This window comes from Thamnophis sirtalis, unplaced genomic scaffold (assembly GCF_051295495.1).
Source record: "Thamnophis sirtalis isolate CommonGarterSnake01/CBP01778 unplaced genomic scaffold, rThaSir2_p1.2 scaffold_2, whole genome shotgun sequence".
Lineage (NCBI taxonomy): Eukaryota > Metazoa > Chordata > Lepidosauria > Squamata > Natricidae > Thamnophis > Thamnophis sirtalis.
The window spans coordinates 10167774-10195670 of NW_028261382.1; the positions used below are offsets into that span (position 1 = coordinate 10167774).

General features: G+C 41.8%; 2 protein-coding genes across 3 annotated transcripts; both read right to left on the reverse strand.

Moving 5' to 3' along the window:
- Nucleotides 1–3520: 3520 nt before the first annotated feature.
- Nucleotides 3521–9265, reverse strand: CUNH15orf40 (chromosome unknown C15orf40 homolog). Of its 2 annotated transcripts, XR_015695423.1 has the most exons (5): nt 9142–9265; nt 7243–7369; nt 6215–6342; nt 5479–5636; nt 3521–3609 (listed from the first exon to the last, which is right to left on the reverse strand). XR_015695423.1 is itself a non-coding variant. In XM_087704255.1 (4 exons), exons 1-4 carry the CDS (start codon nt 9232–9234, stop codon nt 5544–5546), a joined length of 441 nt encoding a protein of 146 aa, XP_087560381.1. In that variant the 5' UTR covers nt 9235–9265; the 3' UTR covers nt 5368–5543. The 2 variants fall into 2 exon arrangements, 1 of the variants encoding a protein (XP_087560381.1); XM_087704255.1 differs by lacking the exon at nt 3521–3609 and having other exon boundaries at nt 5368–5636.
- Nucleotides 9266–11047: 1782 nt separating this feature from the next.
- Nucleotides 11048–23438, reverse strand: BTBD1 (BTB domain containing 1). The gene is made up of 8 exons (XM_087704256.1): nt 23015–23438; nt 19122–19278; nt 18538–18643; nt 17759–17956; nt 15711–15903; nt 14999–15086; nt 12994–13140; nt 11048–11746 (listed from the first exon to the last, which is right to left on the reverse strand). The coding sequence occupies exons 1-8, from the start codon at nt 23407–23409 to the stop codon at nt 11588–11590; spliced, it is 1443 nt and encodes a 480-aa protein (XP_087560382.1). The 5' UTR covers nt 23410–23438; the 3' UTR covers nt 11048–11587.
- Between the last annotated feature and the right edge of the window lie 4459 nt (nt 23439–27897).

The window sequence follows — 27897 nt, forward strand, 5'->3', positions numbered from 1 at the left end:
AGAAGTTCTGGACGCTCCATCCCTGGAGGTTTTTAAGAAAAGACTAGACAACCATTTATCTGAAATGGTATAAGCAATGGGGGGATTCAAATTATTTACTACAGGTTCTGTGAGTGTGGTGTGGTTTGGTGGGCGTGGCAGCAGAAGGATACTAAAAAATCCCCATTCCCTCCCCACTGCACTCCAGGCAAGGATACTGTAAAATCTCCATTCCCTTCCCACTCCACTCCAGGGCAAGGATACTGTAAAATCTCAATTCCCTTCCAACTCCACGGGAAGGATACTGTAAAATCTCCATTCCCATCCCACTCCACTGCTTTCTAGCTCTGTTCTCTTGTGCAGGGCAACAGAAGAAGACCTAGCTGATCAGCCGGGATTCAGAAGGCAGAGAATAGACAAGGGGCGGGGCCAGCCAGAGATGGTATTTGCCAATTCTCCAAACTACTCAAAATTTCCACTACCAGTTCGTTAGAACCAATCACAACTGGCTGAATACCATCTCTGGTATAGGGTCTCTGCTTGAGCAGAGGGTTGAACTAGAAGACCTCCAAGGTCCCTTCCAGCTCTATTGTGATTGATATCCCAAACTGGAATGCAGGAGAAACTTCCTAACAGTGGGAACAATTAGTCGAATGGTTTGCCTTCAGAGGTTGTGGGTGCTCCATCCACCGGAGGTTTTTAAGAAAAGACTGAACATCCGATTGTCTCAAATTGTATAGGGTCTCCTGCTTGAGCAGGAGGTTGGACTAGAAGACCTCCAAGGTCCCTTCTAGCCCCATTCTGATCATGTAGATTCACATATTTTGTAAACCCAGCCTCAGTGGTCTTCTCAAAAGACCCAAAGTGAGCAGTAAGCATGGGACTAGCATCAACAGTATGTTTGTTTGGGGGAAAAATGTATTTTTTTTTGTCTTTCTTAACATCTGGGCGCAGGTCGGATAAGATTTACTTCAGGAAGCTGAATGCCGTTTCCAGGCCATCTGGCTGCTTTCCACCTCAGATAATGTCTTTGTTAGAAAGTGGAGTTAGACATTTATGTAGATGCCCTTGGACTGGAAATAGCTTTGCGGGAGTAGCAACCTAATTTCTGGAGCAAGATAAATGGGCTGAAATGAAACAATCTGATTAAGTAGAAATTAGCTGGATCCAAGGTACTCAATGAGCAATTCTTGAGAGAGCGAGTTACTGGTCCAAAATCTTCCAAACGGCTACGAGCAGAGGTGATATTCTTCCAGTTTGGACCGGTTTGCCCAAACCAGTAGTGGAAATGGTGGGTGGCCCTGCCCTTCCGCCCCAGCTCTATGGCATCCCATTTAGGCCTTTTGCGCATGCACAGAAGGCGGAGCACACACGCACGCTCACATTTGCAAACCGGTAGGGAAGGTGTTCTGGCCTCCACTTTGCCCGTTCAGAAACTACAGCCACACAAAGCTTGCAAAGGAATGTCTTTATCAATCCCGGCTCAAGCTGGCTTCGAGCCCAAAATAAACATAGATAAACGGCTCTTACAAAAAGTCTTCACTCAAACTAAATACCAAACAGAATTACGTGAATCCAGACACTTAGCTAAAGGCTTCTCTCAATGGTTACACACGAACGGAGAACGTTGACTTCTGCAACCAGGGCGTGGCACCATCAGTCCTTTTATCCGTAGGAGAAGACTCTTAACGAGCAACAGCTGCTTGTTATCACCTCCTATGAGTCCTCAATTGTTCGTCGGTCAGCTCTTCTCCTACGTGCATCCCGAAACAACTCACAGGAGGGTTCTTTGTCAGTCTCTCTTGTCTCCTCCCCACTGATCCAAGGCTCAGTCGTTACCTGGGGACCAACTAGTCTCTCTGAGCCCTGCTTGGAGTCAGAACCCTGTCCAGAGCCCTCCTCCTCTTCCAAACATGACCCATCGGGCCCCTCGCTGTCAAGAGTCTGATAACAGCTCCAAAGGCCCCAGCCGAGCCACAACAGGAAGGTAAGTGAATCCTGCATATTCCCTGCTCTACCACAAAGGCTCTCGTTTTACCACATCTTGGAGATGTCACTAATCAAAAAGAAGCAGCCCCTCTGAATTGCAGTTTGGTGGCTCCAGGGGGCTCCTTCACCATAACGTCCTTCAAGACTGCAGCCCACCTGGGTTTGAAACCCAATTTGGAAGCCCCCTTGCTCTTAAGTAAGAGTAAGCGGTTAAGATTACGGGTGTCAAACTCAAGGCCCTGGGACCAGATCCGGCCTGCAGGGTGCTTAGATCTGGCCCACGGGGCCACCCTGGAAACAGCAAAGGACTGGCCTGCGGTGCCTCGGCCAGCAAAAACGGAGCTCGCTCACGGCCCACCCAAGCTCCATTTTCGCTGGCAGAGGCTTGCAGGAAGCCGTTGCAGCTGAAAAGGGTTGCAGGAAGCCGTTGCAGTTGAGTGCTGGGGCCGCCACAGGCACCCCCGACACAACTGAGGTCGAGCTGGCCAAGCTCACCTTGGATAGGTCCCTCCTGCCCCCCCCCCCCCCCCACGGTCAAACAGAACCCTGATGAAGCCCTCAATGTAATCGAGTTTGACACCCCTGGGATAGATGGGACAGCCTGTTGATTGATCAATGCATCATCTTAAGTAAGGAGGGGGGAGGACCTGTTAACCCGTGAGAACAAAGCGGAACAAGACAGAGCTCACAAACACCAAGTGAGAATAATGAGGTGGAATGAAGAAGCTTTTTGTGGTTGTTTTGTTGCTGCTGATGTTGCTGGCGCCCAGAGGGAAACTATGGCTGCGTTCCTGAAAAAGGCTTTTATCTCTTGGGATGATTTGGATTTATGGCGCTGACGACGGAAGGCTCATGGATGCCTTCTGAGGATGGAGGAGCAAGACCGGGAGGAAAAGGAGCAAAACGAATCATTTCTTTTCATTTGCCAAGAACTGAAATGCAAATCTAGGGCCTTTAGGATAAATTACACGGGACGAAGCAAAGAAGCACAACGAGGAGGAAGAAATAGAGTTTAAGTCAAAAGAACAACATCGAATGTTCCCTGAGTTAAAACCAGAGGTGGGTTCCTACCAGTTCGCACCTCTTCGGTAGAACCGGTTCATCAAATCTACCGGACCGGTTAGAAGAGGTTCCAAAATTTTTTGAAACCCACCACTGGTCCTTGGATATGATTATTCTACACTATCATGCTCCTATTTATAAACCTCAGTGCCTCTGTGAAAGGTAAGGATGACTACTGCGTTTGTGGTGCAATCAGAACATTGCGTGAGTTGAAGTTGTTTTAACGCAAACCAAAGATGCCTTTTAAAAAACAAGTTTACATCATATTCTTATGCATGCCAGTGCTGTGTGTGAGGTCATTTAAGGTGGTTCTGACAAGTGTCGTCGGCATCTTCATATCCGGTCACATGGGTGGCAAGCCACTCCTATCCGGTCACATGGGTGGCAAGCCACTCCCACAAAGGAGGCCACACCCACAGAGTAGGTTCGAACAATTTTTGAAACCCACCACTGGTTAAAACCGAATGATTTCTCTCCCTGCCATGATTACCATAACTGGCAAGGAACCCAACGGGCTTCCAGTAATACGAATGGGAGTCTTGCAACCACAGGTCATCTGTTGCTTTGACAGACGGGCACCTGTATCGATGGAATAAAATAAAATGAAATGCAAATCGTAAAATCCAACGGACAAAATATCAGCCAGTTTTATTTTAAAAGGAGTGAGGTATTGTGTCTAGCATCAGGACGACAACAACAAAAAAACCACAACATGGTGAGAAGGAGAGATTTAAGGGACTCCAAATGTCTCCATTTCGAGTCCTGAGCTCCACCTTTTGAGGCGAGCTCCCCTTCTCACCCCAGTTCCTGTCAACCGAGCAGTTCAAAAGCATGCAAAGGCAAGTAGATAAATGGGTACCACTTTGATAGGAAGGTATGAGCGCTCTGTGACGTCATGTTGGTCAGATGAGTGCAGAAATATCTTCGGATAATGCCTCAATGGCTCAATTCCCTTGAGCTGAGCACCGCCCCCTATATAGTGCCGATTAGCAGAGTAATATCTGCAGGGACCCCTTTATTTCTAAATATTTAAGTCAAGATTCCTCCTGTGGAACGAGGGGGAGATGCAGGGGCAGGATGTTGCAAAACCAGAATCCAGACTGCCTTAAAAGCCTGATTCTCTCATTCAAAGGGGAGGCACATTATTGTTTCTTCCATGCGATGGAAACAAATTAAGGGACCGACAGTTTCACAAATGCAAATATAAAGCCGAAGACACATTTTCTGCATCCAATAATACAAAGCTCAGGTCTTGGCATGGGAGCAATGTAGGACGGGGGCAAAAAAAAACCACTGTACCTAACACAAAGTCAAAACAGAATTTTCATGTATTGTCCAAGCACTGCGACTGACAAACGTATCTGAACATGAAAAGTGTGCCCTGCATTTTTTTATTAACTCACGAGCCGATAACCTGGCATTGCCAGAGTATTTATTTATAGGGGGGGAAATGTCTGGACCAAATGTAATTTCTAATTTTGAAAGGATTTTGATTTTTAATGTTGAAATTGCTTGAGGTGTTCAAGTTATGCTGGAACACATATGAACACACATTTAGATAGATAGATAGATAGATAGATAGATAGATAGATAGATAGATAGATAGATAGATAGATAGATAGATAGATAGATGATAGATAGATAGATAGATAGATAGATAGATAGATAGATAGATAGATAGATAGATAGATAGATAGATAATGTATATGTATATGTATTTAGTGTCACAACCCCTGGTATGCCCAAATATGGGAGGAAGCAAACTGCTTCCATTCTCTGTCTATCGGCTCATCACAAGAGACCATCACAACAGAAACCCAATATTTTTACTGTTGCCTGTGTTACATTTGTGTTGTATTTGTACTGATAAATAAATAAAGGAAGACTAGTATAGATCTATTTCAAGCTATTTAGCTCTCATCAGCTAGCCATACCCTTACTGGGATTCGAACCTGTGCTGTATTACATCTTAGGCACATCTGGATAGATAGATAGATAGATAGATAGATAGATAGATAGATAGATAGATAGATAAAGATAGATAGATTAGACAGACAGACAGACAGACAGACAGACAGACAGACAGACAGACACAATGAGCTCTGGTTAAAGAGATGGGCAATAACCCACCAAGCCCATTTACAAAAGGTTCAAATAGATGAGATATCTATCACAGGTACATTATGCCTTTCTTGAATCACCTTTGATGCAGTGAAAATGACTATTTCCTCCCCGACCAGCTAAACAAACTAAACATCTTGGGGGAGAAAATGTCAAGATGGATTGAGGGAGATTACCTTCGGGTCCCAGTGAGGTTCTTTCAAATAACTCTGCACCTTGTTATTATGGTGTTAAAATAACCGAACCCTTTTTAATATCTTAAATTAAGCTTTACATCTTGCCTACGGATTTATTGCCTCCTTCACTTGTATTTGTGAGCTCTCGTACCCCGAAATGAAGTCATTCTTTGCGGCTGGAGAAACGACTTGTTAAGGCTTTGGTTAGGCCTAGCTTCAGCTGGAACTCTCTTTCCTCAGCTTCTCTAAAACGTCCTCTGGAGTCAGCGGGGCCAAAATTTTCACCACTTTTTCTCGAGATTTACTCCCCTGTTTTTAAAAACATAAGCAAGTGAGGTTTAGGGATTCCGAAATGGATTCTTTCCCCATTGAGGTGCAGAGGAAGGCTCAAGAACCCAAGATGAAGTACGCAAAGGACAGAAGGATAGTGTAAGGGCTCCTCTCCTAACTTAAGAAAGTGAAGACCCTGGAAAAGGATTATTTCAAAAGGAACCTTTAATTAAGAAGAATGGAAGCCATTAGAGGCAAAGCAACATCTCAATCCCTTTAGGCAATGCAAGTAGAATTAAAGTAATAGTGACCCCTCCTCTTTGTTGGAATGCAAATTCTAGCCAATACACAAGTGTGAAGATGTTTCCTTTATCAAGTGCTCTGAGAGCTGAATAAACATACATTCCCATAGCTATCTTCCGTTAGACATTAAAGTAAAACATCCCACGTGGCCATCATAAACATTCCCCAGAAGGTGATGGGATCTCAGGCCTTTTGGAGCCAGGAAACCAGTTGTAAAATATCAGTTGTCACAGGCACTGGCAATAAATTGACTCCAAGGCCCCCCCTCCTCCCAATTGAATGCCAGTATCACTTTTAGGGATCTGATAGCGTACCTTCTCCAACACCACATCATTCTTCTTGACTTCGAGGATTTTAGAGAGGTAGCGACAGAGCTCTGCATTGGCTTCCCCTTCGGATGGAGGAGCTGCGATGGACACGCTTACCGCATCAGTGGTCAGATCTGCAACAAGTATTTTAGGATGTAGCCATCACTACTGTTAAACTCCTGCCCTAGAAGACCTCTTTGGAATCTCTCACCTGGATGTAAGGTCAACATTAAGCTTAAAGATTTATAGACATAGCTGTGGAGTAGCCTAGCTGAAGCTCCTCTTAACCCATGATTGTTCTGACCCAGCTCCCCAAACACCACAAACCCTCTGGAATTAATTCAAAGATTCCTTTAATTAGGAGTGCCGGCAACCCCAGCAAAAAGTTTCTCTCTCAACGCAGGCTAACAAGTCTATCTGGCTAGAAGATGAAAAGTTGTCTGCCACATCTATTCATCTCTGCCCCCTGCCTTTTATCCCCAGAGCTAGGGTGGGGCTTCGCTGGCAGCCATGGCTCTTCCGTCCCAAGGATCGGCCCATAGATTTCCACTGCTCTCCTCTCCTCTGCCTTCTGTACATCTGCACATCAGGCACTGGACCCAGCTGTTCCTCCTCTTCCTCATCAGCAACGTCCAGACCTGGGGGCTGTTGACTCTCCATCTGAGGGCTGACGAACGGCCCTGGATCCACCTCTCTCTCTCTCTGCCAGCTCCACTCCCTCTTCCCCCTGGGAGCTCTCAGGTTGCCTTGATGCTTACAGGCCACAACAATGCTTTTAAGTGCCTCCAATACTTAAAAAAACAACGTCACCACTTCAAGGGTTTCTATTATCTGAAGTAGAGTGGGGGGAAAAAACCTCTTCTGTAGCTATTTACGCAATAAGCAAAGGCCTTGACACTTTTCCAAACTGTTTGGATTCATTCAGACAACCCCCATTCTCAAATCATTTCTCTGAGAAAAATTTGCTGGAGCACAGGGCAAATCTCTACCCAAAACCCTTTCAATGTTGCATGTGTACTTATGCTCTAACGTACCTGTTACAGCATTTTGTTTAGATCCTGGTTTGGCATGAACAGAAATAACAACAGAACCATTTTTATCCTTCGTCACTGGACCTGGAGGAGCAGAAGGCTTAACCAAGTCCTTCGTTTGTGCTTTCCCCTTAAATCAAAACACAAAATGAGTCCTTGACAGCGAAATGGGAAGCATATCAATTTAATTATTAAACAACCATCTTCCCCACCCAACATTCCTCCGTCTTTCTGTCTGTCTCTCATTTATTTGTTGCCACAGCTGTTTGATCATGGAGAAAATCAACATATAGCACGGCTTGGGGTTAAAAATGATGTTATGGCACATAACTACACAAGAGGTGAAACTCGTGGTGTCATGTTGCCATCATGTGATATATCGCAACGATTTCACCCCTTTGAGGAGTTGAGGTGGGCATGGCCTGTGCATGACACATCCACACCCACAGGCCGCCAGTTTGACAGCCCTGGATTAGCCGATTGAAAGGCAATTGGGTTATTTGTGTGCAAAGATTGTAGATGGGCCTTGCAGCAAAAATAACAAAAGAGACAAATGGCTCTCTTCTAAAGCAATAAATACGATGTTTACTTTAATATTTTGATGGCTTTTGAATTCTTGCTTTGAAAATAAGATGCAAAGATTGCAGTAAGTTAGAACAGTAGTTCATATTTTCTTGGGAAAAGAAAAAGAGCAAACCTGAAAGAATAGCAAATCTAAGAGATTTAGCGGGGGAAAACCTGATTGGCTTTGCAAAAGAAAATTTGAGAGCAAAACCAAGAAAACCATTAAATTAAATAAATGTAAGGAAAAATAAAGGACTGTCCTTTATAATAAAGGGTGTATGGTCACTGTACATATAATAATCCTCGTTGTTAGATTCGACTCAGCCTTCCATCCTTCTGAAGTGGGTAAAATAAAGACTCAAAATGTTGGGGGCAAGAAGCTGACTCTGTAAACCGTGAGCCTGTATATAAGTCTAAGTGCTATAGGTATAAAGAGAAGCATCTTTGCTGACTCCATAAACCGCTTAGACAGGGCTGTAAAGCCCTATGAAGTGGAATATAAGTCTAAGTGCTTTTGCTATAGAGAGAAGCATCTTTGCTGACTCTATAAACCACTTATAGAGGGCTGTAAAGCCCTGTGAAGCGGTATATAAGTCTAAGTGCTATTGCTATAGAGAGAAGCATCTTTGCTGACTCTATAAACCACTTATAGAGGGCTGTAAAGCCCTGTGAAGTGGTATATAAGTCTAAGTGCTATTGCTATAGAGAGAAGCATCTTTGCTGACTCTATAAACCACTTATAGAGGGCTGTAAAGCCCTGTGAAGCGGTATATAAGTCTAAGTGCTATTGCTATAGAGAGAAGCATCTTTGCTGACTCTATAAACCACTTATAGAGGGCTGTAAAGCCCTGTGAAGCGGTATATAAGTCTAAGTGCTATTGCTATAGAGAGAAGCATCTTTGCTGACTCTATAAACCGCTTAGAGAGGGCTGTAAAAGCACTGTGAAGCGGAATATAAGTCTAAGTGCTATGGCTATTGAGCAGGGAAGCATCAAATCCCTTTTTCAGTTCCCATGGAAGATGAGGGGCCCCTGCAGACCCCCCCAAACCCTGAGCAGGCTGCTTCCCCCCCCATTGCATTGGGGCCTTAAAATTATCCCAAGGGACCGTCCTCCCCAAAGGGACAGATTCTGCCCCTTTGCGCTTCATCATCCTGGCTACGTCTCTCTCTCTCTCTCTCTCCCAACCCGGAAGAGCAGCGTCTGCAGCAGCAGCACCAGACTACAACTCCCATCATCCCTCCAAGCGGGAAGCAAGGTAGGAGAGAAGAGGCTTGTAGTTCAAACGCGCGCACAAGGCCTGCAGCCTTTTCAGCGGCGTCCGCACTCCGGGCCTGACCTTCCGGGGCATGGCATGTCTTCGTCCCGCCGCGGCAGCCCAAACCGGAGACCCCGAACGGCGACAGAAAGCCGGAAAAGCCAAGCCCAGCATCGCGGGGTTCTGCGTCACTTCCGCCTGCTCTTTCCGGTCCGCCCTGCTTCTAGAGATAGGAAAAAGTCTAGAGGCGCGTCCCGGGATGCTTTCAGCTGCCGGGATGACTTTTAACAAAATCTCTAGAGGAGAAGCGAGAGGCTTTTAAGAGCATCGATAAAGACCAAGCTGTGATGGGTATCCAAGTTTGGCCATTAAAAAAAAAGATTCCTACGACTAGGGGAATTAAATTAATTACATTTGTAAATTAATTAAATTTTAACTTATCTTTTGAGAGCCATGTATCCCCGCTAGTGTACATTTAAAGTGACAATGTTTTTATTCTATTCTGTAATGATCTATCACTATTGAATGTACAGAGCGCTTATGCGCTGGAGACAAATTCGTGTGTCTAGTCGCACTTGGCCAATAACAAATTCTAATTCTATTACTCTAAATTACATTTATAAAGCAGGTCCAGATTTTCAGTGTTTGAGCATCTTCACACCGCACATCTAATAGGGTTGTTTGGAAATCTAGCAGAAAATTCAGAGCTATTTCAGCAGCGCAAACTGAAAATTAGAGGGTGGGGGGTTGGTTTAGGATGATGCACTGGCAGTGCCCATTGGCTTAGTTCAATGCTTCCCAAACTTGAAAACTTTTTAAAGATGCTTAAACTTCAACTCCCAGAATTCCCTAGTCAGCCTGCCTAGAGAAACTCTGTAAGTTACCAAGTATGACAAACACTGGATTAGTTGACGGCTTAATCAATGTGTTGTACAACCTGAAAAGGGTTTTAGTCTCAGGTGTGTTGGGTGAAGGTATCCTAACCTGTCAAAAAACAGAACTATGTATTCCTGTAGCCATTTACTCACACATACAGAGTCCTTAATTAATAGTTGACTGGCTCCACTGAAGATTTGCCCATTCCACTATCCAGAGTGTTTAAGTAGCCTTCTGCAAGAATGTCCTTTGTGTTAAGACCGTCCATCATTCCTAGCTAATGGAAGAGTTAATTCAATGCACATTGTGTAAGGCATCATTGCCTTACATGCTTTATTCGGAGAAGTCTGCAGCTGGGATTTCAATACATCCCTAGGTATCCTGGGGCCTGTATATATTGATTATAACTTATTTTTATTGTTTCTTCAGTCATGTATTTTTGTGCTTCTGAATCTAGATACATTTTGAATACTTATGACCTGCCACGTAAACAGCTCTAGAATCAGAAACCAAGGTTATACTACTGCAGCAGGGATTAAGAACATTGTAATCATAGCCAAAACATTCTACAGGATGGTTAGAATCCAAACTGATAATTGGCATTAGGGGTGAGGTTTTGCAATGGAATAATTTGACTCCAAGCATCATCTATTATAGGAAATGTGCTTTTCGGTTTTACCTCTTCAAATATTTTTCAGTATTTTCAAGTAGCTTTACATGCCAGTTAGCAGAAAATCCTAGCAGAAAACCCTCAGCAAAATTCACTTTATAGGCAGAAACTGAGACTTAAAGGTTTTAAAACTGCAGGAACTGGTAAGAAGTTTTAAAGCAAAATCTGAGCCATAATTATCCCAATCATGGGGAAATAATCCTCTAGTACCCCAAAATAGGTCTGATTGAAATTTCCTTCTGAGTAAGCAGGCATAATTGCATTATCACCCATCTCCTCCAACAATTTGCCATTTGAGAAAACCAGGACTGGAATAGCTCATTAATAGGTCTCTGAAATTTTCCCAATTTCCTTAAAAAATGCGTATTTAGAGACTAAGAACTGCTCCCTTACAAACCGAAAATATTCAAGATCTCTGCAAGTATTTAAAAAGATACTTCATTTCATCCACACTTCACTTTATAGTTAAAGAATAGCTTCATACAACTGACTTCCGGATAACGGTTTTTCCAATACACAACAAAACTAGTTTAAGTTTATATACAGGTATTGAGTACTATAACTGATGAATCTGTAATTGTCCTTAATTCTAATTCATGGTTAGTTTTAAGAATGACAATTCAGTTTAACGTATTGCACTGTACAGGAGCACAATTACAATATCCACAGATATGCAATCTGCCGCAAGTGTATTTCAGGGGGTGAAAGTGCTCTTTCCCGGCTTCCAGATTATGGTTAGCACATTTTAAATGACCATGTTAAGTATTTATGTACAGGTAAATATATTTTAGTTCAAGAAAGCTTGGCTGTGTATCATCATTGTACGTAGAGAATACTAGTGCTGGGTACCCTCCGTGTACAATACTTCAGTTTTATAACACATCTGAGATTATGTATTTACAAAAATTCACAGTATTTCATGTTTCCCTTCTGTTCGTGTTCAAAGCAATTTCTGTTTTGCGCCATCTCCGTTTTCTGAAGTTACGTATAAAATATAATTTCCGGTATTTGTCCGTCTTCTATTGATGTCCCGTTGTTGTTACCCGGTGAGCTAAAAAAGAAAAAGCAAGTTTTGCTTGAAGTTGGGGATTCATGGATCACTTTCTTCAAACCCTTGGTGCCGTAGTGAGAATCAGGGCCCTAAACAAAAAAAGAAATTCATTGTTGAGGGATAAGTAAACTTGGAATGCAGACTAGGCTATGAGAAATTCTAAGCAAAGCCTTATGATTTTACAGGAGGCATGCTATAGCAAACAGAACTTTAAAAAGCATTTCCTGGATTATTATAAGTATATACGTAGTTCTTGACATTTGAGCCCAAAATTTCTGTTGCTAATTGTTGTGGCCTGCCAACGGCCAGCGGAGGTGGCAGCAGAGACGGACAGTGACGAGGTTGGAGAGGAACATAGGCCACTCCTGGAGGCTGGGGAAGGCTCTGATGAGGTTCTGCATCAGAGTCAGAGATGGGGCTGAGGCCATCTGGCAATTCTCAGCTGCCTTCAGAGCTAGATAGCAGTGAGGCAGAAGAACAGCTGGAGCCTGTTCCCAGAGTGTGCATGCGCAGAGTTGCCAGAAGAAAAGAACAGCTCAGAAATCAGGGTTGATTTGGGAGTAAGGTCACAGGTGGATGGTGAATGGCCCCTCCCATAGGAAATAAAAGAGGAGCAAAAGGGGAGTGGGCTTTTGCAGGAAACAATTCATTCGTTTGTTTGTTTGTTTCAGGGGTGTGAAAATCTGTCTGTGAATCTCCGAGACTCTGTGCCAAGTCTTTCCTTGCACAGCATCTCATTTGGAAAATATTTACATGGCAGCTTTCCAGGCTAGATAAGGTCTGTGGTCATAACTTCATCTTTGAAAGACTGTTTGCCAGGCCTTTGCTGAATGTGAATGAGATGAATTCACATTCGTTTAATAAAAGGGGTTTTGTCGGGATCAGGAATCTGCTCCGTGCTTTTTGGGGAAGCTTAGGGTCAGAACACGAATTGAGAGAGTTGTTAAGTGAGCTTTTCCCCATTTGATGACCTTTCTGGCCACAGTGTTTAAGTGAATCACTGCAGCTGTTAAGTTAGGAACATGGCCGTTAAGTGAATCTGGCTTCCCCATTGTCAGAAGGTTGCAAAAGATGATCAGATGACCCCGGGACACTACAACCGTCATACGGTAAATATGAGTTAGTTGCCATGCCTCTGAATTTTGATCATGTGACCATGGGGATGCCGCAATGGTCATAAGTGTGAAAAATGGTCAAACCACCCAAATGCCATTTCAGTGCTGTTGTACCTTCAAACGGTCACTAAATGAACTGTTATAAGTCGAAGACTACCTGTGTCTTCACATCATTTGTTCACTGATTTATAGTTACTATTTCCCACAAAAAAGGGTCTTACTTTCAAGGTTGCACAAGCAGTGTAACACACGGTTGGCAAAATCTCTATTGGTTCTTTGAACATTACTCTAAAGGTGCTGGCCGTTCCGTCGCAGCTAAATCCAGTGTCGTTTTGTCCCAGAGTCTGGTTTTTCTCATATTCAATTATCTGTAGGAAGAAAGTGATGGGAAAAAATATTTTTTCTTGTAAGAACGTATTTTCTAAACGATGCCCAGCCAAAATATTGCTATTGAAGCCTGTTTATCTTATCCAGTTCCACTTCAAATGTTAACAATGAGGCTTTAACAAACAAAACTTTCAGAAATCAGCTTTGCTGGGGGTATTACCTGAAGCTTATAATAAAGAGAATGCATATTTAATTATTCATATACTAACGGCAGCTAGAATTGTATTTGCACAATATTGGAAAAGTGAAGAGATTCCTACTGAAGAGGAGGCGATTAGGAAAATATTAGAATGTGCAGAAAAGAACAGACTAACAGTGGCAATTAAGGGGAAAGAACAATCTGATTATTATATGATATGGGTGGTGTTTTACCAATGGTTAGAGAACAAAAAAGGAAATTGGAAATAAAAGAAGATAGAAAGAAGAATAGAAAATGTATTAAGACAGCGATAAGAATAAAATAATTGTTAGCATTAATATGATGAAAATAACTATAATCAATGTTATTGTGTATGTATGTATGTATGTATGTATGTATGTATATATGTGTGTATGTATCTCTATCTATCTATCTATCTATCTATCATCTATCTATCTATCTATCTATCTATCTATCTATCTATCTATCTATCTATCTATCTATCTATCTATCATCTAGTTAGAAGCTATATTAGAAGACATGTTAAGAAGGAAATGAAGATATTTATAAGGTTTAAATGTACAATGTATTATAATTTATGGAAGAATGTTGCACAAAAATATCTGTGCCCAGACGACACACCGCTTTAAGGGAAGATGGAATGTATGCATTTTAAAATTGAAAAATAAAAAACTTTTATTTAAAAAAAAACTTTCAGAAATCAACGTGGTAAAATTGGACCTTCAATTGGAATTTGTGAACAATGTCCTTGCTTACAAAGCAGGCACCCCTAATACTTGAGGGCCAATGGGCACATCTGGACTGCCTCTGGGGCCTTGTGGATTCCCAGTAACGTTCTAGGAAGTAAATATCATCAGGAGAAGCTAATAATTTGTAACAATGTAAGTTTCACTTTTACCAATAACATTTAATAAAGGCAGGGAGCTAAGCAGGCTTTAAGGAATGAATTGGTGGGGACATCTGTTGCTAACCAATATTGGAAGAATGGATGATCAGCTCTTGCTGTGGCAACACCTTGGCTTGATCTCAAGTCATAGCACACCAGTTTTGTACAGTTGCCAAAAAGAAAAATGGAGATATACAGCTCAAAAAGAAGGAATGTTAACCTCCCACTCCTGCCTTTATGCCAGCTATTTACTATTTCTGGGCACAGCTCATAATGTTTACTGATCACTTTAGAAATTCTCTATCCCCAAATGGCAGCCAAGGAGACACAATATACATGACAGAACACAACACTTCTCTTTATTCTGATCACTGACATGCTGTCTGATTGCTTTTAATGGCAGCTGCTGATTCAATCCTTTGCATGTTATTTCATACATGGTGATAAGATTAAAACAACTCAAATGTGTATCATGTTATTTGCATCATCCTGGTGACATGTTCTCAAGTGAAGGTGAGGTGTGATTTAATGAAAATAGAATGGCATATTGCTTCTAAGGTGGTTTAAAAACCTGTTAACTTCCCTGTAATCAGGTTGGATTAAAATTGATTTTTTTTTGTGCTACAACATTAATAGAATATTAATGAACTGATCATGCTACCTAGTTAGATAATGAAATGTCTGGAAGCAAACAACCAAGCTCAGAGAGCACCAAGGATTTCACAATAGGTAGAATATCCCTGATTTCAGTTCAATAAAAGTCACTCATTATAAGCTTGAAAAACAATTGTACCTGTATATTAACTTGATAATCAGTGGGACCGTGAATAGAACCATATAATCCAAATCCCACAATTGAAATTCTTCTATTAACTGTGAACCTTTAAAAGAGAGAGAGAGAGAAACACACTATTACCTGAAACTGTTTTTTCACCAAACTAGGAAGCTATTTCTTTTAAAACTTGCTGATGGCTCATTTCAGTTACAAATGTATGGACCCATTTATCAATTTAACCAGAGTACTATTTTCCAGGGGAAGTTTTGCCAATCTTATTACAAGTCGTAAGAAAATCCCTCTATTTCACAGCCCCACAGATGGCAGTTAAAAACTAATCCGATGCCCGTTCTTTAGATAAACGGACCTACTCTTCATTCTTATGACTTCTGATCTCTGCAAAAAAAAAAAAAAAAACCCTTTCTGACATGCTTCCACCTTTGGTGCATCATGAAGGGTAACAGCTTTTTTGCTAAATTCAAAGCTTCCCCAGTCTGCACACTCACCTTATTTTTGATAGGTATATAGTCTTTTAAGTATTACTCTGAGTGATATTTTATTGCTTTTATTATAGTATTTATAAAAATGGGACATCACGGGATCCATCAGTTGTAAAAGGGGAAATTAATATATTTGCTTTCCGACTAGACACAAAGTTTATTGCAGTGTGATGTTTTGGAAACTCAAACCACTGTGATTGTTGCATTACTGAAAACATGGCACACTATACCTGATCCGGTCACTTGTTCCACTGTAACCCCAGCGACTTTCCACTTGTTGGAATCTGTTTATGCTGCACTCCTTCCCTCTAAGACAGCATCTGGGTCGGTCAATATAATCAACTCTAGGTTTAGGGTTGACAGTAAAATGTAGGAAAAGATTGACTACTTCCCGATCTGACAAAATTCCAGACTGAGCAGGACCTGGGAAAAAATGGAAGGAATGCAACTGAGTGGAACATTTTCTGTACCAGAACGACAACTGCTCTTTTTTTATACATAGATATGTCTATTTATACATTTATTCCACTTCTAGATTACAGCTGTTAACAGCAATATCTGGCCCTGCAAGAGGGAAAAAAATTGACAAGAAAAAAAGAAGTTGGTATTCAGACAGATTTTGTAGTTTATGCTGGCTGTCAACATAAGCTCTGAAGTTTTCTAAAACTGTAAGGAATATGTACATGTACATAAAGTAGTGCCTTTCCTAAATAATAGGCTAGTTATCTTCAAAAAGCTAAGCTAACAAAAGTCATACACAAGGGTAAAAGCAATTAAGTAACAATTCTTTTCCATTTTCCATTAATTGAATGTACATGTTGTCAAGCTTTCCACCAGCAACTGTATTAAAGATTTTTTTTTTAAATGGCCTAGCCGCTTTGTATGGTGGAGTCTTTTTCAACATGTACAAGCAGCACCATTCTGTGGGCGACCAAGGAAATTAAATGGGCCCAAATATAGAAATTTAGATTTGTATGAGTTAAAACAAAATACATCAAGTTACAATGTAAAACGCAAAGCAGAGTTTTATGTGGCCACAAAGCTCAACAGAGGCACAATTAAGATGTTGGTTTTATAAAACCTCACGTGATCAAATAAGCATACATGCTCATACCCAAATCCCTGTTCTTAGTGGTGCAAACGTTTCAAATGAGTGTAATATTTTAGGTGAAATCATTTGGTTTATTTTCAGCACGTGGCCAACATCTCCCATGCGGCATCACTAAATGCTCCAAGTGAAATCCTACTGAAAGGACGTTGAATCTGTGAATATAGGTCCCATACTTGTTTTGAAGCAAGATTATCTGGGATTTTACATGGTACACTTTTGCTTTGCTTTTTAAACACATCGGTGAAAACACTGCCCAAGGGGGGTGGAGGAGGCAAGGATGGGTTTCTCCCAGTTCGCACCGCTACACCAGAACCGGTTCGTGAAATTTAGTGTACCTTTTGGAACCCGTTCCAAAAGGAAGGAAGGAAGGAATGGGGAGAGATACACGGAAGGAAGGAAGGAAGGAAGGAAGGAAGGAAGGAAGGAAGGAAGGAAGGAATGGAGGGAGAGGGAGAGAAAAAAGAGAGAGACAGATAGAAAGAGAAAGAGAGAAAGAAAAAAGAAAAGAAAAAGAAAGTGGGAGAGAGAGACGAAAGAAAGAAAGAAAGAAAGAAAGAAAGAAAGAAAGAAAGAAAGAAAGAAAGAAAGAAAGAGGGGGAGAGAGACAAAAGGAAGGAAGGAAGGAATGGAGGGAAAGGGAGAGAAAAAAGAGAGACAGATAGAAAGAGAAAGAGAGAAAGAAAAAAGAAAAGAAAAAGAAAGTGGGAGAGAGACGAAAGAAAGAAAGAAAGAGGGGGAGAGAGACAAAAGGAAGGAAGGAAGGAAGGAAGGAAGGAAGGAGAGAGAGAGAGAGAGAGAGAGAGAGAGAGAGAGAGAGAGAGAGAGAGAGAGAGAGAGAGAGAGAATTTATGACCACAATTTAACCCAAAATTTTAGTTGCTTAGCAAGAGCATTGTTAAATGAGTTTCACCATATTTTCCAAGTTGGCCACACCCACTCGGTCACACGCTCACCAAGTCATGCCCGCCCGGTCCCATGACCACCGAGCCACTCCCACAAAACAGGCCACACCTATAGAATAGGTTCTAAAAAAATTTGAAACCCACCACTGGGGGCGGGGGAAGAGAGATAAAATAGGTCCTTTCTCGTAAGATAGAAGCATTGACAGGTTTTTCTAGTTAAGTTTGGTGTAACTTTTACGACGACAAAGCCAATCAGAAAAGTTACCTGCTGCAAACTCTTCGATTGTCATGAGTGGGAAACGGATTAAAGAGAGAGCTTTGCCAAGTACTTTCTGCTTATTTGCAGAGGTGACTGGTAGCTGCTGCCTCTGACATTCCGCTTCGGCCCAACGCACCACGGCTCCAAAGAGGCGGCTCTCTCGAATGCTGAGCGTATCTCTTTCCAGGACAGCACACAATGTGTCTGAGGAAGAAGATTGGAGTTTTTATTGCACACTTTTGCATAGATCACAAATAAGATTGCGGTACATGCAAGTCTGGCTTCAGCTAAACTGGTTTCGGACAGCTGTCCCTTCCCTGATGAAAACAAGACATGAATCATCTTCTAATGGAAAACTACTTCTGCATACTGAAGAATGAATCAGAACTACTGTTGCATAAAACGACTTCTAGCTATTAAAATTAATCATCCTGCACCAAAATAGTTTGAGACTCCCGTAATCCTATTCACACCTTATTGAAAAATTCATCCAGTAGTAATTCAACCAGAATCTTTAAACATAAAAGTCAAATAATTATACTGTAAAATCAGTGTAGGATAATGCTGCAAAAACCTGCTAACCAAAAAGACAACATCTTAGCCAATCTCTTATTAATGGGAGGTATATATGAAAACTGATTTTTTTAAGGAACAGGGAATATAGTGCTCTTCGGATGCTGTGGGATTCAGATTCCAATCAGTGATTAGGACCAACACCAACATCATCTGGATTGTCACAGATTGCCAATGTAATGTAAAAACATTTATCTTTAGGAGCCACTTACCTATATCAATATCCGTAAAGCCTTCTGCACTTATTGCATCCATGGTACTTTTGTCTATTGTGTCAAGGCAGAGACTGGCCAGTTGAGGTTCATCAAATAAGCGAGCCTGCCCAAAAATATTTGTCCAAAATTATAGAAATAGCTTTTTTTAATGTTTACTTTTTTACTTATCAAATGGAGAAACCGCCCATCTCACTCCCACGGCAAGTAATAACATTTCAACGTTCAATAATAAAAGTCACAGTTATTTTAACTGAAGGAAACTCAAGGAAAGTTTGCTGCTTTTAAGGGATTTTTAATTTAACGCTCCTTTCCCAAACCTTCCCAGGTTTAGTTCTTACTACAAGAAAGAAGAACTGCATAGTAGGAAATAAAAGACCAACAATGTAACAGTACTTTACTATATTTAAGGACAACTCTCCAATATACAAGTCTAATGGATACAAGTTGCAATCTCTTTCAATTTTGTTTCAGAAAGTATTTGATAATCAGTCACCCAGTTGAAAGTCTAGCCCTGGAGCCTTGAATTCAGTAAAAAAAAAGATATGAAACACAAAACTCCAACAAAACAGTTGGATTATTACCTGAGTAAGCAGCATAAAAGCATTATCTGCCCGAAGGTGCTTAGTGAGAAATTCTACACAATGAGCTTCCAGAGCAGGGACAGCATACTTCTTAGCTGTATAGAGAGTGGTCATAACAGTTTCAGGACCAATCTGAACTTCATCTGAATATAAAAATCTAAAAAAGAATATATATCAGAGGAGATAAATTTAAGAAAACTACTAGATACATGCTTATTCATGCCACTTTATCTTAGTAGCTTCTTTATACTCTTCATTTGATGACACAAAGCTGATTTTGCAATACGTATATAAACCAAACCTTCCACTAATATCAGCAAAGATGCAATCAATCACTTTCAAGACTCAAAAAGTAGGGGATTTCCTCTGGGCCTAGCACAACAAGGGGTGCTGCATTCCTAGAAGTCCAGTTCAAAATGCCCTCATCTACTTTATCAAGTTCAAATATTTTGACTTGCCATCTCTCACTCCCAAGTCTCCAACTTCAAAATCTCCAATAATCCACATTATTCAGCAATCAACCAGCAGCCAAGCCTACTTTCTGGGCATCCACAATTTCACCAAGGGACACAACCTCTTTTTTTCTACAATACGCAATGTGACAGCACTTTGCACAACAAATGGAAATAAAATGTTTTTGTATACCTTTAAGAGGACTTTTTAAACTCATTTTGACATCAGGCCTAATCCACATTATCATCATGGCAAATACCCTTTAAAGAATAAGCAAAGGTGGGTTTTGTTTTTGAGAAAGGTGATGTCCAAATTCACTGTACCATCCTGGCTTAACAACCAGGATCCATACCTTTGTGCCAATGCAGTCATCCTGATTTAACCACTACTATGGATGGCTTAGTGGTTTTTAATTATTTCATCCAATTACCCATTTTGTCTCCTTGGTGCTCCCTGTGTTTGACTGTTTGCTTCATATGTTTAATTACCCAAATCAGCACTGATGATACCTACTAGGTAATAAAACATCTGCAACAGACATCCAATCACAGAGAACCCCAAGAACATCACAATTCAATTCTGAGCTACATATATTCTCTTCTATTGAAATTATCCCCTTTCCTGGCCACAAATTATTTTTATACATAACTCAAAACAGCCAACACTTAGCTCATTTGCCTCCTATTTTCTCCACTACCACAATCCTGTGAGGTGGGTTGGGCTGAGGGAAACTAACTACCCCAAAGTCATCCAGAAAGTTTCCAGGCTTAAGTCATGATTAAAACTCCCTGTCCCTGGGTTTCTAGGCCAGCATCTTCACCAGTTTTTATGTCTCTATATATCTTATTACAGTCATTGAGCATGATATATCTCTGTATAAATCATGTCATTACCTCCCCCTCCCCCCATACAAAAGAGCCAAGTTAAATATTTGTTACTAATAAAGGAGAATATTTGTAGTTGAGGGTTGACATGAGGGATTCTTGGTGCTCTCTGCGCTTGCTTGTTATGGTAATGAAACATCTGCACGAAAGCAAGAAAGCTCAGAGAGCACCCTTCAAATATTTATTATGGTCATTAACCAGCACATTTTTCTATATAAACCATGTCATTACCTCTACAATCAAATCAAATTTTTATTAGTCATAGATCAGCATAATCAATTTAAATATTCATTCCTCCACTATTACCAAAAAAGCAAAATGAAATCTTTATTACAGCCACAGACAAGCATATCTATTTAAATCATGTCATTCATTCCCCCACTATTTCCCCAAAAAAGCCAAATCAAATCTTTACTAACTCTAGATCAGTATATATCTTTATGTAAACCATGCCATTCTCCTCCCACCCAACAAATCAAATCTTTAAGGTCTTAGTCTAGCATACAGGTAAATCTCGACTTACAACAGTTTGCTTAGTGACTGTTTGAAGTTATGTTACTGAAAAAAATGACTTATGACCATTTTTCACACTTTTGACAATTGCAACATCCCCGTGGTCACATGATTTACATTCAGAGGCTTGACAACTGGCTCATATTTATGACACTGCACTGTCCCAGGGTCATGCGATCCCTTTTTGCCAATTTCTGACCAACAAAGTCAATGGGGAAGCCAGATTCACTTAAAGACCATGTTACTAATTTGAAAAATGACACAATTCACTTAACGAATATGGTGAGAAAAATCGTAAAACAGAGAAAAACAATTTTCTCACTTAGCAACATAAATTTTGGCCTCAACTGTTAAGTCAAGGACTACCTGTATTACTTTATATAAAACATTATCCCCTCCCCCAAACAAAGCCCAATCAAATCTTTATTAAGGCCACAGACCAGCCATTATTTCACTCCCCTAAAAGCCAAATCAAATCTTTTAGATCACAAACCAGCATGTATTTTTTTATAACCCATGCCATTATTTCACTCCCCTAAAAGTCAAATCAAATCTTTATTAAGGCCATAGGTCAGCATATATCTTTATATAAAAGCCATGCCATTATCGTCCCCAAACAAAGCCAAATCAAATCTTTACTAGTTCTAGACCACCACATATTCACCATTCACTAAGGCTGCATTATTATTACTATTAGTGTTCTCGTCATTCTTATCACCTATCGCCTCCCACTTATGACTGCAGGGCTGTCACTGTTGCGTGAATCCTTACAATTTATATTGATATTGTTTCCTTACTGCTTATTTGTACCTTGTGACTATCATTAAGTGTTGTACCTTATGATTCTTGACGAATGTATGTTTTCTTTTTATCTACACTGAGAGCATATGCACCAAAGACAAATTCCTTGTATGTCCAATTACACTTGGCCAATAAAGAATTCAATTCTATTATTCTATTCTATTCTATTCTATTCTTATAAAGTATGCCATTATCCCCACCACCACCAAAACAAAGCCCAATCAAATCTTATATTACCTTTCACCAACCCAAATCTCTTTTTCCTGCCATTGTTTCCCCCACCACCACCGCCACCCTTCAAAAGCAGAGCTGGGGTTTTTTATCCTCACCAACCATGCCAAAGTGGATCCTGGACTCTCCCAAACACAGGAATAGAATAGAATGGAATGGAATATAATAGGGGATAGGGAATGGAATGGAAGAGAGTAGGGAATATGGAATATAATAGGGAATGGAATATGGAATGTAATAGGAAATAGAATGGAATGGAACAGGTAATATGGAATAGAATAGGGAATGGAATATGGAATGTAATAGGGAACAGGGAATAGAACAGGGAATAGGGAATATGGGGATGTAAAAGGGAATGTAACGGAATAGAATAGGAAATATGAAATATAATAGGGAATAGGGAATGGAATGGAATACGGAATAGAATGGAATAGGGAATGGAATAGGGAATATGGGATGTAATAGGGAATAGAGAATAGAATAGGGAATGAAATATAATAGGGAATAGAGAATGGAATGTAATAGGGAAAATGGGAATGTATTAGGGAATGTAGTGGAATAGAACAGGGAATATGAAATATAATAGGGAATAGGGGATGAAATGGAATAGGGAATAGAATGGAATAAGGAATAGAATAGGGAATATGGAATGTAATAGGGAATAGAGAATAGAATAGGGAATGAAATATAATAGGGAATAGGGAATGGAATATGGGAATGTAATAGGGAATAGAATAGAGAATATGAATTATAATAGGGAATGGAATAGGAAATATGGAATGTAATTGGGAATATAGAATAGAATAGGGAATGAAATAGAATAGGGAATATGGAATAGAATAACAAAGTTGGAAGGGACCTTGGAGGTCTTCTAGTCCAGCCCCTGCTTTTAATAGCCCTTCTACCACCACCCCCTGCAAGTGATGCCCTAAAGGCAACCCCCCCTTTTGGGGATAACACACGGGGCCCCGCCCCAGTTTAACCCCCACCCCGCCCCCCGTCCCCTCCGACCTGAGCAGAGCCAGGAAGGCGGCCGGCTCCACGTCGGGCAGCTCGATCTCCGCCGAGGTGGTGGCCATGCCGCCGTTGAACATGGCGTCGAAGACGGCGCTGCCCGCCGCCAGGACGAAGCGGTGAGCGGGGATGCGCTGCTGGCCCGGCGCGGGCGCCCCTCCGCCGGCCCGAGAGCCGCCTTTGCCCACCACGAAGCGCACGTCGCTCAGCAGCTCGTTGGCGAAGAGAAAGGCGAAGCGCTCCCGCAGCGACCGCTTCGTGGCTTGCCAGTTGTAGGCCGGCTCGCGCTGCACCATCACCGGGGCCGCGGGCGCTGGCACCCCCGCCCCGCCGGCCGGGCCTTCGTTGCCGGCGGCTGCCAAAGCCGCCTCAAGGCCGCCCGCGGCCGCCATTGCTAGCCCTCCTCCTCCTCCTCCTCCGGCCCGCGCAGGCGCTCTCGTTCTCTCGCCTCACAATCCGCCCGGCGCCTCCCGGGGCATATGTGCGCAGGCGCGACGTCGCAACGGAACGCGGACGTGCGGCCGGAGAGCGCCGTGCGTTTCCCCCCACCCTCCGCCCATGCCGGCGGCGAACCGAGCGCGGCTGCGCGCGCATCTCCCCTCCGCGCTCGCAGAGATACTAATGAAAGAGGAGACAGCCGCGGTCGAACAAAGTCTTCTGGGCTCGCCTTGTGTCATTGTCAACCAAAAATGCCTCCTTCCTTTTCTTTTTTTTCCCGCCTCCACCGTTGGAGAAAATCGCAAGTTTTCTTGTCGACCAAAATTCCTCCATTTTTTTCCCTCCATCGGTGGAGAAAATCGCGAGAGGGGGCTCGGGAGACGCCACAGATGGACCCCAAGTCAAAACTGCAAGGGGAAATGGGTTGCCTTTTTTTTGTTGTTGTTCTGATTTGAATGCAGAATGTGTGCAGGTTCTTGCAGGGGGGTGGGTGAGAACCAGATAGAAGGGAGCAAAAATCTTGGGGGAAAAAAATCTTTTGAGGAAAATCTCCAAAGGGAGCAAATCTGAAAGAGGCTCTTAAACATTTTTTTTTAAAAAAAGCACCTTATGCTTATGGCTTTGCTTTGCAAGGGAAAATTCAAATGTTAAAAGCAAGAAAATAAAGAAATGGAAAAGGCTGCTTTCTGAAATCAAGAACTGGGCTTTATATCAAAGGATGTGTGGTCGCTGTAGGTGTGTGAGGCCCTCTGAATGAAATCACGATGCATTTTAATAATGTGTACAGTATGATTTGGGGGGAAAGGGTAAATGTGGGAGCTTTTAAGAAATGTTGATTTGACAAATGTTGATCGAAGACAAATTCCTTGTATGTCCAACCACACTTGGCCAATAAAGAATTCTGTTCTATTTTATTCTGCATTTCCATTCTATTCTATTCTATTCTATTTTCTATTCTATTCTATTTTCTATTCTATTCTATTTTCTATTCTATTCTATTTTCTATTCTATTCTATTTTTCATTTCTATTCTATTCTATTTTCTATTCTATTCTGCATTTCTATTCTATTCTGCATTTCTATTCTATTCTGCATTTTTATTCTATTCTATTTTCTAATCTATTCTATTTTAGATTTCTATTCTATTCTACTCTGCATTTCTATTCTATTCTATTCTGCATTTCTATTCTATTCTGCATTTCTTTTCTATTCTATTATGTTCTATTCTATTCCTTGTCCTGTCGTGCCCTATCCTATCCTATCTGTCCTATTTCCAACCCTAGGTCTTTAACTGAACAGCTTTTGCTCATCAATACTAGGAGCAAAGTTTCCATGTAAAGAATGTTTGTGCATTCCAAGGGGATGATACGATGATGCCAGACAGTGATACAATATAATATTTTGAGGTCTATTAAGTCTTTCATTAACAAATGAAACAAGGAAACATTAATGTTTATCTGTTTATCTTCCTTCTTTGGACGTGGTTCACTGCAGCAGTTAAAATACGGCAGCTGGTAAAATGAGGGCAGAAGAGGAGGCCTCAGCAGGTCATTTGAAAGATGCATTGCATTGTAATTGAAAAAATATAAATGAATATGTGTATTGCTAGAGCAGGCAAAGTTTTTCCTGTCGTAACTCCCATGAATAAGCAGATAAAAAGACCCTTATTTCTTATTTCAGATGCATTTTTTTCTCTTCAGGGTTTCATTCAATGTAATGGGGGGGGGAATGATGTCGAAGAAAGGTAGCACCCACCCTCCCCTCCTAGAAGAGAAGAATGAAATATTTTAGGAAATGTTAAAAAGGCAGAATATTATGTTTCCCTGGATGAGAAAAGGAGAAACATGTTTTAAAGACAAACAGCTGTCAGGCCTGCAGCCATCTTTTCTTTTGGATCTTTGGCCTGCCACACTTTCTATTATTCTACTGTGCATTTTCTATTGTGGGAAAATGCAAGGGGGGGGGCGTTGTACACAGTTAGATGCTGTGTAGCCATAACAAAATTCTTTCTAGAAAGTCAAGGTCATCCTTTGTCTTTGCACCTCTGCACCTGACCGTAACTGGATGGGTGGAACTGACAGTGTGGCAGTGGAAGATTGGACCATGTGATGGACTTGTGGATGTGGGGGCAAGATCTTGAACTTTCAACTGGGTGGGGGAAACCGGGAAGCTTTCAGATTCGGGTTTTCCCTGATGCGCCAACATGGCTCTCTTCATAAATTAGAACTTTGAGGAATCCTTTGCCTCTGACTCTGATTTAATTTTGGATGCTATTTGGAAGCCTGACAGCAGCTCCCTGCAGCTCCCTATCCCCCCTTCAGCTCCAGGGTGATGGGATTAAGACAAGGCCCTCAGGACATGATAGGATTAGCCCTCTGCCCATCTAGCAACAGAATTCACCACATGGCACCTGGGAAGATTGCATCGCCCAGCAAGGCTCAAACAAGTCTGGGACTCAAATGGCAACCTACAAAGTTACCCCTGCATGGCCTCATGGGAGATGGACAATGTTGGGAGTATACTCCTAGTGTTGGGTAGGCAATATATATCTATATACAACACCAAATGGTTGTTGTTGTTTTAAATGAGAGGATGTACTTAACAGTTGTAATTAACTTTACTATAAGAATGAGTCAAGAGAGCTCCCTCTCTCTCTCTGCTTGTCTTATGCTTGATGACTTGATGACTGGAATGTGAATTGTGACTGTAAGCTATTGTTTGTTCTTTGAATTGTGTTTGGACTAATATCTACTATACTATCACTGCTTGTGAAGCAATTATCAGTAGTAAAGCTACTTGTTTTTACTAGCAGTGTCTGAAACTCTATTCGTGTGTTTCGACTAGCAACGTTCTTTCTCTCTAGCTGTACATTCTGCCGCACTACTTTCTGTCTCCCAACGGAGATACCCCTAACAGACAACCAATCAGAATACAAGCTCAAATTCAAAGCCCCACAGAGGGTATAAGATCTATCTCCCTCTCTCACCCATGTGCTTTTTCTTTTGCCAGGGATCCCAAATCATGGGGTCCTGTCCACCATTGAACCATCTTTCCAGGCAGCTTCCATGTTTCCAGTGTCTTTCTCCCCGCTTGGAACTGAACCAGTGGTGGGTTTCAAAAATTGTTCGAACCTACTCTGTGGGTGTGGCCTCCTTTGTGGGAGTGGCTTGCCACCCATGTGACCGGATGGGAGTGGCTTGCCGCCCATGTGACCGGATGGGAGTGGCTTGCCACCCATGTGACCAGATGGGAGTGGCTTGCCGCCCATGTGACCGGATATGAAGATGCTGATGACACTTGTCAGAACCACCTTAAATTACCTCACACACAGCACTGGCCTGCATAAGAATATGATGTAAACTTGTTTTTTAAGAGGCATCTTTGGTTTGCGTTAAAACAACTTCAACACACGCATTGTTCTGATTGCACCACAAATGCAGTAGTCATCCTTACCTTTCACAGAGGCACTGAGTTTTATAAATATGAGCATGATAGTGTAGAATAATCATATCCAAGGAGCAGTGGTGGGTTTCAAAAAAATTTGGAACCTCTTCTGTAGGTGTGGCCTGCTTTCCGGGTCCACTGGTGGAACCTCTTCTAACTGGTAGGTGCGAACTGGTAGGAACCCACCTCTGAACTGAACCCAGATGGACATTTCTTCCAACAATGTTAATTCAGTTCTTTGTGTGTGTGTGTGAATTGTGTCGTAGCCCAGGGAGCAAATGGATGAATGTCTAATCTTTCCTTACATAAATGTCTGCAGCATTGCCGGCTTTCCATGCTTCAATTAAATCCCAGGGAAGACTGGAAGGGGGAGGCGAGGGGGAGGGTCGTCCCTTTGAGGAAAATCAGGGGTCTGTAATTAGAATAATGTGCAGGTATCTTTGGAGAGGTAGTTTAAAAAGTCAAAATGGCAGTCGTGGCTGTATAATAGAAATCCTGCCTCTTCTATCCCCACCACCCAGTCAGCTAAAGAAACTTCTTGGATGAGAAGTGAAGCGACTTCAGAGAAAAACCAGAAAGTCCAGTTGCCCCCTGAAAAAGCTCCTTTGGGACAACCATGACCTGGAAGTGACTGAGAATTTCCATAGACATCCTGCCTCTTCTAAACCTGCATTATGCTTGCTGGGGAATTCTGATCATTTGATCATTTGCCGAAACAGACTGCAATGTGCAAACATATTCAGCGTCTCAGACAGTGGTGGCATTCAACCGATTCGGGCGAACCGGTAGTTGCGACCTGCGGGTGGCCCACTTGCCCTGGCGCTATGCCATCCTGTTTGGCCATGTTTTCTAAGCCATGTGCCTGCATGCAAGCCACGCATGTGAGCAAAGCGCCTGCGCGGAAGGCCACACACATGCACAGAAGGCGCATGCTCACTGTTTTGGCATGCGACGAACCAGTGGTAAAATTATATGAAACCCACCTCTGGTCACAGAGGA